This window comes from Pteropus alecto, unplaced genomic scaffold (genome assembly GCF_000325575.1).
Source record: "Pteropus alecto unplaced genomic scaffold, ASM32557v1 scaffold246, whole genome shotgun sequence".
In the NCBI taxonomy this organism is placed as follows: domain Eukaryota; kingdom Metazoa; phylum Chordata; class Mammalia; order Chiroptera; family Pteropodidae; genus Pteropus; species Pteropus alecto.
In genome coordinates, this window is record NW_006437742.1 from 749,757 (window position 1) to 764,657 (window position 14,901).

Consider the following 14,901-nt stretch of genomic DNA (forward strand, 5'->3'; position numbering starts at 1 on the left):
AACATCCTCTGAGATAGAGAATACAGGAGGAGGAGCAGAGTTTTGGGGAAAGAGGGAGGAGAGGAGGAAGGCACGATTGAGGTCAGTTTGGGACACAGCATTTTAGCTGCTTGTGAAACACCTCAATAAAGAAGTCTTATAGGAAACTGAAAATCTGAATCTCCTCATTCAATCTTACTGCTTGTACCTTTTTTTAACCATAGTCTGACAGAAAGATAAGGATCTGAATGTCAATACTTTCAACTCACCTTCCTTGTCTTAATTTGGGTTAAAAACCCTCCAAAGGCATTGATTCTCTAACTTAGACAAGTTAGACCTTAGATGCTCTGGATTGCCCAGCTCTCCAGCTCTTACTTGGGAGGTAGCAGTTAAGAACAGAGCTCTGCATCCATACAGAATACTGGCTTTGCAACTTTATCCTGGATGTGTTTAGGCAAGTAACCTAACTTAGCCAAACCTCATTTGACCCATCTGCAAAATGTGAACAAGAGATTATCCAATCTCCAGCAAATCCAAATATATTGTATTTATGTAAATAAAATCATGTCTACAGAGCCTTACACATGGATTTGCTGTTGGCTACGAGCAGGACTAATTTCTGTTGCCACATTTTATAGCTTGCTACTAAAGTTAATTTTCCCATCTTTGATTCTAACCCACTGTACACATGAGCAAGAAAACGGATGGATATAACTGGAGCTCTTCAAAGCACTTCACCCTCCCTATCTTTTAAACAGGTGTCTTTTAATTAGAATAAGTATTTTTCTCTTTATCTCTTTACTCTCTCTTTCTTATCACTAATTTTCTCAGCTGGGAAAAACTTGTTAGGTCTGCCTACCCTAAACAAAGCTATTTAACTGAAAGTCCATTGTAACTATCACTAGATTCAGATAGTGCATTTTTTTTAAACATGGTGATTTTATAGCCTTTACAGCAGAATAGAGCAATCTGAACAGAAAATTAAATGAGGTGCTTCATCACAAAGTCCAACACCAGGAATTGAACTAAATAACAGACCTGGAATGACTTGCATTCATTTCCTGAGTCCGAAATCAAACCCAGATAGGCATTTGATTGATTGATTTATTGATTGAGTGATTAATGAACACATTTTTCTCCTTTATGCAGTTAAAGTCCCCAGTAGAACTTAGATGTTTACTGTCAAAGCCATTGATCTACCATTTAGCTTTATTGCTTTCAACAGAATTGGGGGGGGAGGAAGAGGTTCACCTCAGAAAATAAATTAAAATGCTTCAGTGTGTTCTCAGATCCTCCCTAAATTCATCATTTTCTTTTTGTGTGCCAAATTGCAGAAGGAAAATGATGCTCATTCCAAATGCATACAAAATAATTATTCAAACTTCTGCTGGGTATTTTTCAGAGATTCATTTTCCAAGGCTGTCATACTTAATGGAAGTCTCTCAAATAAATGGTTGTTCAAACCATCTGGGCCTTTGCTCATTGCTCTTTCCTTCACCTAAATCATGTCCTGCCATCTCAGCCCCTTTTCTACTTTGCACATTCTTGTACAACTTTCAAGATTCGGTGAAAGAGTCACTTTCTCCAGGAAGCCTTCTCCAGTTTCCCCATGCAGCTTCTAGCCATTTCCCCTGTGTCTCCCAGTTCTTCTCTCCTACCTCCACTATAAGCTCTTGTTATATATTTGCCTCACTCACTAGACTCCGAACTTTTGGAGGGCCGGGACCCTATCTTTTACATCTTTCCATCTCTATTGCCTAGCACAGTAACTGGACATGTTTTCAGGGTTTATCGAATGAATTTATGCTTGAATGAGTGAGTTTATGCATGAATGAATGCATGGGATCAATGTCCATCACTGGGTAATAAAATGTCCCTGAAAGATGCATTGACAGGAAGAGTGATCTTTAAAGAAATATGGACACCCCTCTCCACTACTGGCCTCCCTAACCCACTTGACCCCACCATGCCTCACCCCTCTGTCAGGATAAGCAGAACAGTCACTCATATGCAATGGAATTTGATAACTGTAAACAGCCTCTGAAATTTTTAGAGAAAATTATCAGTCTCAAAATTTCTAGAAAGCAGTTTGTGGAATGCCTTTGTTCTCAGCTCAACTAATAAAAATATAATTTTTGAGAATTCCCAAACAAACAAGGAAATTCATAGACCCTTCTGCCTCTTACCTTGCCTGGGTCCTGTATGCTTAAGGAAAAGTCATGGCACAGTCAATGCAGGAACAACTGACCCAAAGAGTCATGGAAAAAGAACAACTTGGAGAGGAAATTACCCTTAGCTTCTTATGAAAGTTGATTAGGGATTCTCTGAACTTTACACTAAAAAAAATATTAACATTCCTGTCCATCTCAGGGCTATTTCCAAGCTCGGAAATAAAGAAACTTGGTTTCTTTAGGTTGTTTCTGGTCAGAAGGATAACCCAGAGCCAGGAAGCAACAGAAAACCATTAGCGGACTAATCCCTCAATTTCTTCGAACACTGAATCTCCAGTATATTGTTTGGTTCTCATAGTAAACTTGCAAAGACAGAGCAAGAGTTACAACTCCATCTCAAAATGGTCAGACCAAGATGGACTGGTTGCCTGAGGTCATCAAATGGCCGACCGAGTAAGACCTAGAACCTAGGTCTTCAGGCTCCAGCCTGATGTGTTAGCTTCTAGACCAGACCATTTGGTTCCCATGTAAATGACTAGTCTTCCAAACGGGAACATCAACTCTCCCAGGAAAGGGTTTGTGGATGCTTCTCATCTTCCCTGGTACCTGAATGCCTAGCACAGGGCTCAGCAAAATAAAAACCTGATTGAGCTACCCTGCTCTTAAAAATCATCTCTTGATAACCTTTCCCCCTTCTCTAGGTGGGTAGTTGTAATAGCAAACCTCACAGTAAATAGCTGGTACATTTTTGGCATCACCTGAGTGGCAAGCACAGACAACTCTGGACAGTTATTCCAAGTGTGTACCTTGTTATCAATTGCTGCTTTTCCAGGCTACTCAACTATCAAGTCATTGATTTGATCTAGTTCCTCCTTTCTTGTGATGGATGTAAACAGCTCGAGAGAAGCAATGACTAGGTTAGCTTCATTTGGGATTACTTAGAAGTGGGAGAGCCTTTAGCTCAACTGGTTAGTTGGTGAGGGTTGACAGCCCTTTCATCCCTCCCTTCAGTATTTCTGAAGGTCTGCGGACAGAATCAGCTAGGCTGACAGATGGGAGCAAAACTCCCATTGTCCTCTCAAACAGAGGTTGAAAGGAGCCCTAGAAATCTCCCAAATTGTGATCTCTCCAAGAGCAGAAACCATGCCTCCATCACATGCCTCATGGCTCTTGGTGCAAAGTAGGCACTCAATAAATATTGCATAAATGAACCACTCCAAATTTATTTAAAGAGTGGATATGACTTGCCCAATGTCACATAATGAATATTCGTATATACATGAATTAATTTCCAACTCTGGCTTAACATATGGTCCTTTTGCCAAATAGAGTTAACCTTTAAGAAAATGTTTAATTCTTGACATACAATAGTAGATTAGTTTCAGGTGTACAAAATAGTGATTTGACATTTATATGCATTGTGATGTGATCACACACTAAGTCTAGTAACCACCTATCTGTCAAAATGCCAAGTTATTACAATATTACTGACTGTATTCCCTGTGGTTAATAAATAAGCATCTCCCTGGCTTATTTTATAACTGGAAGTTTATAACTCTAATTCCTCTTCACTTTTTCACCCATTCCCCGCCCTCCTTTCTGGCAACCATCAGTTTGTTCTCTGTTTCCATGAAACTATTTTTGTTTTGGTCCATCAAGAGATTAATGGATAAAGAAGATGTGGTGTATATATACACAATAGAATATTACTCAACAATAAAAAAGAATGAAACCTTTCTATCTGCAACAATATGGATGAAACTAGAGAGTACTATGCTAAGTGGAATAAGTCAGGCAGAGAAAGACAAAAACTATATGATTGCACTTGTGTGCCAAATCTAAAAAACGATCTAAATAGTATTAGCATTTTAAAAAGGGACCCTCCTGTCTTTATTCAAAAGAATGCTTTAATGTTGGGAGTTGTGGCTGACTTAGGAAAGGTGATAAATTGGCAGTAGGACTGGCTTCAACTGGAAGTCTCCTCTGGAAAAGTTGCTAGTGATCAGTTAGTGTTCTCATTTTATCCTTCAGAGATAAGGATCCCTGGAGGTTGGATCATCTATTGCTCTGTCATTTTGGCACCCGTTTTGGTTTGACATTTGTTTCAGCATGTTTTCTGAGTGATTTCTCAGTGTTGCTATATGGGTTGGGTCGGAGGGTATGTCTCTAGTTCCCCAATAATTGAAGGAGCAGGGAGGATATTTACCCCTGGGACTTAATTGTCACCATGACCCACTGCCCTGGTTATTCAGTGTCCTAAATTGGTCCAAGGAAAGGCATAAAAATTGTCCATACCTAACACACTGACTGTGAGGATGCCTTGATTGTTGCCATTAAAATCAGGGGGGTTGTTAACATCACAGGTGTAGATGCCACTATCTGCTGGTTGCATATACAAAATAGTGATGGATGCGTTATCTGGCTCGTTGGACACTACAATTCGATCTTTAAATCGTCCGATAGATGCAGCTTGTCCACCTTCAGAATAGTAAATCTAGGACAGAAAAAAATTACAGAAATGAGGACTGGAGAGTGTTCAGGGCTAAGATAAGCTACCTGGGAGCTCCCTCTATCCAAGGTTACCTTCTTTGATGAGCAACAGCATTTTCCCCCCATCAAGGAACGGGTCCCTGTGGCAAAGGTTTCTCAACTCGGTGGGGCACTTTAACTTTCTCATAGCTGTTCACATCCATTACCTCACTTGTGCTCAAAGCAGCTTTATGATGTCATTGGGACAGGGAAGTATGCCTGTCTTACAGACAGTAGACAGCTTCTAAGCTTAGGTTAGGAGATCCAAGATGGTCACATGATGAGTCTACCTGGAGGAAACTCATTATATAGGACACAAATGTCTGATGGGAAATCCAAAACCATTATTTTTTTTTTCATTTTATAAGCTTTTCTTGATTTGAGTTTACTTTATTCAGTGGGACTATCTGGAATATCATAAAGTTAGAATATTTATGCTCCTTTTGTACACACATACTCCTTTGGATAAGCAAACTCGTGTTTACCCTGTTAGAAGAATAACATTTCAGAGCAGACAAGCCCCTGACAAATCATCTGCTCCCATCTCCTCATAATAGTGGCATGAGGATGAAACAAAATAATCCAGAAAAGGGCCTAGAAAGTGCTTAGTTGATGGTAGCTACTACCTTTCTCCCCACGTGGCAGGAGGCAGAACAGGAATTACTATCTCAATAAGGGCACTCAAAGCCAGAGATATTAAGTGACTCATCCACAAGAATTTTTATTACTATAATTTAGGAGACTTAAGAAAGATCTGGATTCTAGTCCCATCTCTATTAAACAACATGGATATTTAGATCATAATGGCAACTGTGGGAGCAGCATGGTGAGGTGGAAACAAGCCTGGTATATAAGTGAGATAACCTGGATTTTAGCCACAGTTCTGCATCCGACTAACTGTGACAGCATCAGGGGAGGTGGCTCCTGGTCATGCTTCCATGGTAACCAGCTTTGTGAAAAGAAAATTATTTAATCTTTCCAACCTTTAGTTTCCACATCTGAATGAAGAACCAGAGCAATGTTTTCCAAAATATGGTATGTATTCCCCAAGTATAGGAACATAAGTTCATTTTAAGAGATACATAAATGAAAACTTATTAGAGACATATCTAGCATATCAACTCTGTGACTTCATTAATTTTATTGTTTAGAATGAGCCTAAGATAGGTATTTTTAATATTTTAAGAAATCAAGTCAGTGTAGAAAACAACATTAAATAATACTGCTGGTGGTACACAAACATGACAAAAATCATAAAGATGTGATATGAATGACTGAAGCTTGAGAATCACTAGACTAGGTGATTCCTGAGGTTTCTCCATAATGCACACAGTCTGTGTACACACTTTATGAGTTTTATATAAATGTGTGTAATTGAAATGATCGTTGTTTGTAATTCAATAAACTGGTATTGTCCTAGTCCAGTGGAACTAATTGATATTTTCATAAAATCTACTCGAAGAGCCTTATGGTTCATTTAATTCATTCTCCTCACTTTATAAAAGAAACTGAAGCCCAGAGAAGTAAGAAAAAAAAAGAAGAAAGAAAGAAAGGAAGGAAGGAAGGGAGAAAAAAAGAAAGAGAGAGAGAAAGAAAGAGAGAGAGAAAAAAAGGAAGGAAGGAAAGAAGGAAGGAAGGAAGGAAGGAGAAGAAAAAAAAAGAGAGGAAGAAAGAGAGTGAGGAAGTAAGGAAGGAAGGAAGGAAGGAAGGAAGGAAGGAAGGAAAGGAAGGAAGGAAGGGAACAAGAAAGAAAGGCAAATTTAACAGTTGGGACTGTTCTAGAATCCAGTTCTTCTAATTCTTTGTCCAGTGCTCCTTGCCTTAATAAGCTAATGAGAGAGGAAAGGTAATCAGCAAGCCAAAATATATTGGCTAGATAAATTCAAAGGCATTCTTCTTCAAGCAGAAAGCCAACATATTTTTAAACTAAGGCAGAAAACATATTCTGAGGGAAAACTCAAAGGAAAGAACATATCTAAGGAGAAAACAGTCTGTCTTTCTCTTCCAGTTCTCTAACATCTCTAACAGCTTTCTTTCCTGCCCTGAATTATCCATTTATAATTCAACTCATCCATCCACACCTACCGAAATCACAAACTTCCCTATGAAAAGAACTTCCACCAACTCTTCTGTTCTAGTTCCTCACACTGTAGCTTATATTTTGCTCTCTCAAAAATAATACTAAAGAGCTTCAGGGATAGGAATGGGGCTAAGGAGGAAGAACAATGGGGGCCTAAAAAGGAACGGCCTTATCCTTAGAGTGCTGTGTGAGAAAGAAAGTCCCCAGAGCTAGCCAGTGGCTAGACACATAAATAGAGGGGCTTTCTAGTAGAGGAAACTCTGTCATACAGTCCTTATAGATTAAATAATAAAATGAATTTTCTTCCTAATCGCACAAGAAGGGCTGCAACTTGGTTCTATTCTCCACAAAAGAATAACTTTTAAAAATCAAAGCTGAACGATGGTCAAGGCCCAGCCATGATCCTGTGAGGCTTGTACACTTTTCTAAGAAAGTATATTATTGTTAATTTAGAGATCAAAGCAATTGAGGTCCAGGAAAAGTCACGGATGTTCAACAAGCTACATCCTTCAGGTGGGGGTGGAGAGAGTCTGCTTTAATAAAATCCACCCAAGTGTTTCCTTAAGTGGCACTTGTTAATTTTATGCCCACTTGCCTTTTGTGGTTATGTTAATGGCAAACTTCCCTACTTTCCCCCTCAAGGTCCTCTCTGCCTGTCCATTGGTGATGTTAGAAGCTGAATGTGGCGTCATAACAGCACATTAGTTTTAAGACCCCCTTAAAAATCATTTAGCTCATGGTTTCTAAGGGTGAGGACTCTTCAGGAGCCAGATGGATATGAGAATTATGGGAAATGGCTGGGAGGAGCTAGTAAATAGTAGTAAGATCAGAAAGAATAGTGGGGACTGTGATGAACTAGAGAGCCAATACAAACAAGGCTTTCGAACTGTAGAAACAAACAAAATATTGGGCCAACCAATGCGCATCCATTGGCCAAATCAGGCCCATAAGCCTCCAGTTTGCAACCTCTAATTCATCCTCCTCTATTACAGAAAAGGACACTGAGGCCCCAATACAGGAAGTGATTTTCCCAAGGTCACACAATTTATAGTCAGACCTGAGGGAGGAGAGGTGAGGACATTCCAGGCAGAGGGGAAGCGGAACACATGGGCAAAGGCTTGGGGGCACTTATAGTCCTGTCTTAGGTGAGGAAGATGATTCCCAAGCAACTTTTCACTTTCAGGGCCATTTCATCCCTTACCCCAGCCTGACCCTTCTGCTGCCAATTGCTATTATTCATTGCTGTAATGCTTCTTCCCATAGCCAGTAGGTTCACCACGTGATGCCTTCGATGTCTGCCAGCTGCAATAACTTTCTCCTCTTACTGTGCCAAATTCCTATCCACATGAAGCGAGGAAGATGGAAGCCAGATTTGTCCCAAAAGATCTTTTTCCTCAGCTTCGTGAGACTGCTCTCTAACTAAAGGTTGGAACATAAATAAAAAGAGTTGACAGAATCAGCCTGCTTTCTGTTTGAGACTGAGTTGTAGCTAATAAATGCCTTTAGCCTCTAGAGCTGATTTTGTGGGTTCTTTTTGGAAATGTGGAGAGCATGGAAGCCCATAGCAAACCACCCATTCTTTCTTTTCCAGCTTCTTGCTTTCTTGCATTGTTCATAAAGGGGCCAGCCATAGAAGAGGATAAGTGTAATGTAACAATGGTCTAAAGCCCAGAATTTTCTCTGGACTGTACTGGGGGCTAGGATTGCACATAGAAGAAATAGAACACCAAAAGGAAGACTTTCTTGCCCATAAACAACTCCCTTCCAAGCCTGCTGTTTGCCTGAAATACCTATTATTTGAATTGCTTCTTTGGGACGAAGGCACAGAAGATCTCTGCTTGAGTGATTTTCTTTGTAAGAGAACAAAATAAATTACTATCAGTTCCTAACACCTTAATGTTCAATTAATTTATCAGATTTAGCAAAAATACACACTTGAGAGAATGGGACACAGAATGGATAAACTTTGATGGGAAGGGGTGATAGAAAGGGAAGAATTTGGAGTATTTCTCAATGAGTATAACACTAGCACTTTGGGCAGATAATTTTTTCTTGTGTGAGTCTATCCTATGTATTGCAAAACATTTAGTATCTCTAGTTGCCACTCACTAAATGCCAGTATTGGCACTCATTTATTATAATTAAACCAACACTTTCCTCATTTTCAGATGCCCCTGAGAAGGGGGAACACCTCCACCCTGCCAACATTTAAAAAGCATTTGATATAATGCTATCTGTAGAGGAGAGGCCAGGATGGGAGAATCTGAGCAGCTAGAAAATATGAAGACACTAGATTCTGAAAAGAAGTTGTACACATTATACATGTGTTGGAGAGATAAGGATGGCAAAGGGTTTCTTCCACTATGGATATTATAGAAGTGCAAATATTGTCTAAGAGACCCAAGCTTAGTAAAGTCAATGCTTGTTTTGTTCATAGGCAGCTGAGGTCTCCGTGATTTTACCAATGACTGGCTAGGTGGAAGAGGAGGCCATTGGTGTGATCAGAGGGGCAACAGATCACCTGAAACTTCCATGCTAGCCTTCCTGTCCTGGAGCCTAGAGTCTTCAGCTAAGAGTCCCTGCTGAGGGACTGATCATCTGAAGTTGCACATGTCTTCCTAGAGGAGGGCTTTTCTAAGAGGAGGACCATGCTAATGAATAGCCTGGCCCTCTTGGTCAGAAGACTTGTGTGATACTTCTATAGTCCCTGTTCATCAAAGGAACTCCTTGGAGGGGAAAGTCAGTAAGAGATAACATCCTCCCCTGGGTATTGAGAAACACTAGGCTTTGGAGTCAACTGCTTCTTTATAACACAATGATTTGGGAGAAGGAGAAGATGAGCCTACAGCAAGAGTTGACCAGCGCCGTGTTCGAGGCAGTAGGGTCCTGAGCCTTTTGGAGGAGGCTGAAAAGAATTCCAGACAGAAGCATGAGAAGGCAAACTCAAGACTATTGCCAGAGGTTTGTGCTGATCTGGATTGTTACCGAACTCAGACCCTCCCTTCCCACTCCTCAAAGGTGGTGCTATTGCCCTAGAAACTCCAAACAATGAAGGGATCCAGTAGTACACCAATAGATGTTCTTACCTGAGAGGTCCAGCTACATCTTCCCCGAGCGTCTCTTGCATGCACCATTTTTAGACACTGACTGACTGCCTTTTCCTCCATACCCTCAGTATTGAGACACGAGCTGTGCTGTGTTTGAGCAGAAATGGGTGGATCTGAGAGTCGAATGCTACATGATATACTGTCACATAAACCAGGAGTTGAACTGAATTACTCAGTGGTCAGTCTAATAGCACAGCAGAATCTTTTTACCATCCCCCAAATATCCCACCAGCCATCCTTAGATTAATATACAACATGCTCTACAGAATTCTGAATGCATGGAAGTGCTCAAAGAAGAAACAAATTTGAAATAGAAGCCAAATCTCTTTTTGAAAAATAACATCTCAACCTAAGATATCTGAAACCTCTTTGTTGAGCTGGCTCTCCATTCAGGGATAAGGAGCAGGCAGAGAAAGGACCTCGTAGGCAGTGGAATTGGAAGCCAATTATGGGCCAGGATTCCCCGCAAGAGCTCTGTCCCAGCTGTTCAGCTATACTAAGTATATCTTGTTGGGCTGGGTTCCCTAGTGCCCATGACCCAGGGGTATAGATGGTATAAGGATTTTGCAAAGTCACCATTTTGTGAGTAATGTTGTTGATAATAATAACTCACATTTATTGAATGGTTACTATGTGGAAGGTTTCCTAGTGTTTCACAAGCATTATGTCATTTAATCTTCACAGTAAGCCTGTAAAGTAGCTAAGTAGCTCCATTTTACATTAGGAAAAACTGAACCTCTGAAAGGTGTTATCTAAGGTCATGCAGCCAGCAAGAAGCAGGGCAAGGAGTAGAACTGACATCCATCAGGTGGTTTCCACTAAGGTTCCAAAACTACTCATCTGGAAAAGCAGAGAGAAGCACAGGCCTGTAAGGTATGGGGAAGAGGAGGAAGGACTCCAGTTCTCTAGAAGTAAAGACCTAAGCATAGTTATAACGGTGATCTTGTTGGGTAAGCTGAAGCAAGATGGAAAAAGAGGAGGAAAAGAAAGGTTGCCTTTTTGAAGGTGGTTTTCACTGTCTCCAAGCCAGGAGCTGGCCCTACTCTACTCTGTCTTTCATGCTGCCAAGGCACAGGCATAGCATAGGTCTCATGCACTTGGAGAAGCATCTAGAATATTTTATGACACAAGGGGCATATTCTTACAGATCCAATGGCTCAATGCAGAAGACTTCCTTTGATTTGGACATCTCAAAAGAGTAGATACCTTAAATGACTTGTCCTGCCTGTACCAGACATTTTGAAGAATGAGGCAAATGGCAAGTAAATAAGCTACTCAATAAGTACTTATTTGTTAATGAATTTTCTTTTTAAAGGGCCTCTAAGGCATGTCTTGAGCTCAAGCCACAGTCAGATCAATTACTATACCTTCTTCCACTGCATATCTAGGTCTAGCGAAAGATTTATTGCTGGTCAAAATCTCCTTTGACCTTGCATCTCCTAGCTCTTCACCAGCCCAACAGTTCCAGAAGAGGTGGAGTTGTAAATTCTAGTGTCAGAGAAGGCATAAAGAAGATTTTGTGCTTTTGAATTCAGACTGGCCTGACCTGACCTTCAGGCAGTTGAGGACATCTTGATTTGAGGACCAAGCATTAAAAAATTTCAAAATAGATTGGCAAGGCTTTTCTATATTCAGCTTTTACTGGAAAAATGAGAACTATAAGACTCCAAATAAAGAACGTATTGAAAATTTTAGTTAGGAATGTAAATTTTAAAAGGAAGAAACATCATGTGATTATTATTATCCATAATCCAAGAGAGCAGCCTGCAAAGGAAAGGAATGATTTATTAGTTGATTGCAACATGTAAGGTCTTGGGTCAGGACATTTTGGATGATGGAAAGTGGTGGACTTACTTTTGCTGCTGCTGATAATAATGATAATGATAACAGTGTTTACAAGGGGTGAAACTTGCAGGGCTTTATATTATTTTTCAAGTATTTTCATATGCATTATGTAAGATGATTCCCCATGAGACAGGTAGAAAAGTATTACTGTTCTATCATATTTTGAAAAGAGGCAGAGAGTGATTCAGATACTCGTCTAAAGTAACCAGTACTAAGCAAAATTGTGAAACTTTAATTAGAGTGTGGAATTGTTGAAATCTCCTCTTGAATAGTGTTGCCTGTTAAACAAGTGTTCAAGGACCTCTGCTGAAGAAAGGACTCAACACTTCCAAAAGACCAGTGATGAATGAAGTATCACTGGCCAAAATGTGACTTGTCCAAGTTAATGTCCTTCTTTTTCTCCACCTTTGCCCTTGGGCCTCCTCCAGCCCACTCAACTCACTCTCTCTCTAACTTTCTACTAACCTAAACCCTTCCTTTCCTTCAAGGCCCGACTAAACTACATCCAGCCATTCCAAACCACACTTATTTGTCTCTTTTCAGAATTCTTTGTTTTGGATTATACATCCTTTTGAAAATCTAATGAAAGCTATGGACCTTTTCCCTCAAGGGATATGTGTTGGCATACATCCTTGCACACTTGTGCACGCACACACTAACACACACACACACACACACACACACACACACACACACACTTTGAGTATACAATTTTAACCCTTGGGCTAATTTAAAGATTTAGTTACCCTTAAGGCCAGATGGAAAAAACCTGGGACGAGGCAGCTTGCAGTTAGAATCATTCTCCTCCTTTGACTTTCACCTACCCTCCTCTGGCAACTTCATCCCCTAGACCCTGGCCTCTATCCCCTATCCTCTAGCCTCCTGCTATCTTTAATTACCCAAAGTGCATTGCTACTTTGACCTTTCTCCACCCATCTTGAGATTCTCATTGCACCAAGACTCAGTCCTGCACCATGAGCTACTTCATTTGACGAGCAGATCCCAGATATTGACAGAGATCGGCAGATCAATTAGCACATACATTCGAACTGGGGTCTTCAAGAAATAAGAGGCAGGGAGATTCTTTTTGGTGTGGGAAGCCCTTTAAGAACTACTGCTTATTTTACCTACAATAAGGATCATTCCTGTCTACTCTAGTATACATGATTACTTGATGTTGACTTACACAAAATTGAGATAACAAGCTATAACTGAATATGAAAACAGAACAAAGGCCAAATCACTTAGATAACGGTTTCCCTCAACAGGTATCTTCAAATTCTGTATCTGAGGTTCTCCTACTGCTATCACTGGCTTACCATTCCTTCATACACTGACTCCCAACAGTTTATTTCAGAACTACCAAAGGGAAATAGCTTAGGAAGAATGTTCTTACGGTAATTGGCTGTGACTCCTTTTCATGGGAGAATGACCACTGGATGGAAAGCTTGTCTCGGGAGGCCACAGTGCTGGTGTAGGTGCAGATAAGAGTGGCATTAGATCCAGCAGTCACATTCATGACACTGTTTGGGATGGTCACTTGCACTGCGCTAACTTGACCTGAAAAGATAATCACCAAAAAGACAGTGGAACACATTCACATTCTGATGATACTTTTTCATTACAAAGCACTTTCAAGGACATCTTATTTGAAGAATCCAAGGTAAAGAGAAGAAGGTAAAATGAACCATATAGGAAATCTGAGCAAGCAATTGGCATGGAGTAGGGAAGTTTTTAATAAATTACAATGTGAAGATACTAAAATCCTGATGGTGAGGTAATAGCACTGAACTGGGAATTTCTTCTGGATGGCCTTAAATAGAGGTTCTCAAAGTGTTGTCTGGAAACTCAGAAAGGTCCATGAGTATGGAGAACAACCAATCCAGTTTGCCCCAAATTGAGGAGGTCCCTTGAATATGGGACTTTCATTGTAAAACTGGGTGAGTCTCAGGCAAATCATATTGGTTTTGCTAGGACTTTAGTGCTTAAACCAGAAAATCCACCTCCCCCCGCAAAGCAGAATGAGTTTGTTGCCCTATCCCTAAGACCATTTTGTTAGCCTAAAAGATCAAAATTATATTAATAATAATACTAAGATATTATTTTTCTTTTTAACTCTCATCCTTTCATGAGTGTACAATGAATGTTCTAAAAGCTACATGATGTCATTGTTCTGGTGGCTAATGGCATTTACGTATTTTTGTTTTGTTTTGTTTTACTTTCTAAAACAGTAAATGTAGATAGAAATAACCCACGTAGCAAAAACTCTTTGGGGTCCTCAATAATTTTTACTTGAAAATTGTATAGAATTAAATTCATACACATACACATAAGTACAAGTAAAACTGGAGAAATAAGATTGGTGTATTGTATCAATGTCAGTGTCCTGATTGTGATAATATACTATAGTTTTACAATATATTACCATGGGGAGTTGAGCTGTGCAAAATGTACATGAGATCTTTGTCTTATTTCTTAAATCTGCATGTGAATCTAATATTCTCTTATTATATTTTTAATGACAGCAGAATTTATAGTGATATCTTACTATAGTGATCTATAGTGATATTTCACTTCTGATATTGATGTTTTGTGTCTTATAGCTTTTTATTTTTACCAGTCTTGCTAAAGGTTCACCAAAGAACCAGATTTTTATTTCATTCAATTTTACATACAGTTTTCCTGTTTCAATTCCATTGATTTCAGCTCATTATTGTTTCATTTCTTCTGCTTGCTTTGGAATTATTTCGTTTTTCTTCTAGATCCTTGATGAAGAAACATCAATCATTGACTTGAAACATTTACTCATTTCAAATGTAAGCATTTAGTATTATAATTTTCTCTCTCAGCACTTCTTTAGCTGCATGTTATGTGTTTCTATATATTTTCATTTCCATTCAGTTCTATGCATATTTTTTAAATTTCCTTTGAGACTTAATCTTTGATCCATAGATTATTTACAATTGTGTTGTATAATTTTCAAGTGTTTAGAGACTTTCTTATTGTCTTTCTGTTCTTGATTTTCATTGTGCTCAGAGAAAAGACTCTGTAGGATTTATTTATTTTTTACGTATAATTTATTTTTTATTTTTTAAATTAATTAATTATTTTTTATGGTGACATTGGTTAACGAAATAGTATCTTTCTGCTGTGCATTTTTAAAACAAAAAAAAAATATATTTTTTATCTT

The 14,901-nt window shown here is 39.3% G+C and overlaps 1 protein-coding gene across 1 annotated transcript in view; it reads right to left on the minus strand.

Annotated features, from left to right (window-relative positions):
* Nucleotides 1-14,901, minus strand: part of VSIG1 (V-set and immunoglobulin domain containing 1) — a 30,044-nt gene that overhangs the window by 5,985 nt on the left and 9,158 nt on the right. The window contains exons 2-4 of the mRNA XM_006914796.1: nt 13,108-13,271; nt 9,846-9,953; nt 4,446-4,644 (exon numbers count right to left, since the gene is read on the minus strand). Of these exons, the coding sequence (XP_006914858.1) occupies nt 4,446-4,644; nt 9,846-9,953; nt 13,108-13,271 (471 nt within the window). The remainder of the gene's footprint in view (nt 1-4,445; nt 4,645-9,845; nt 9,954-13,107; nt 13,272-14,901) is intronic.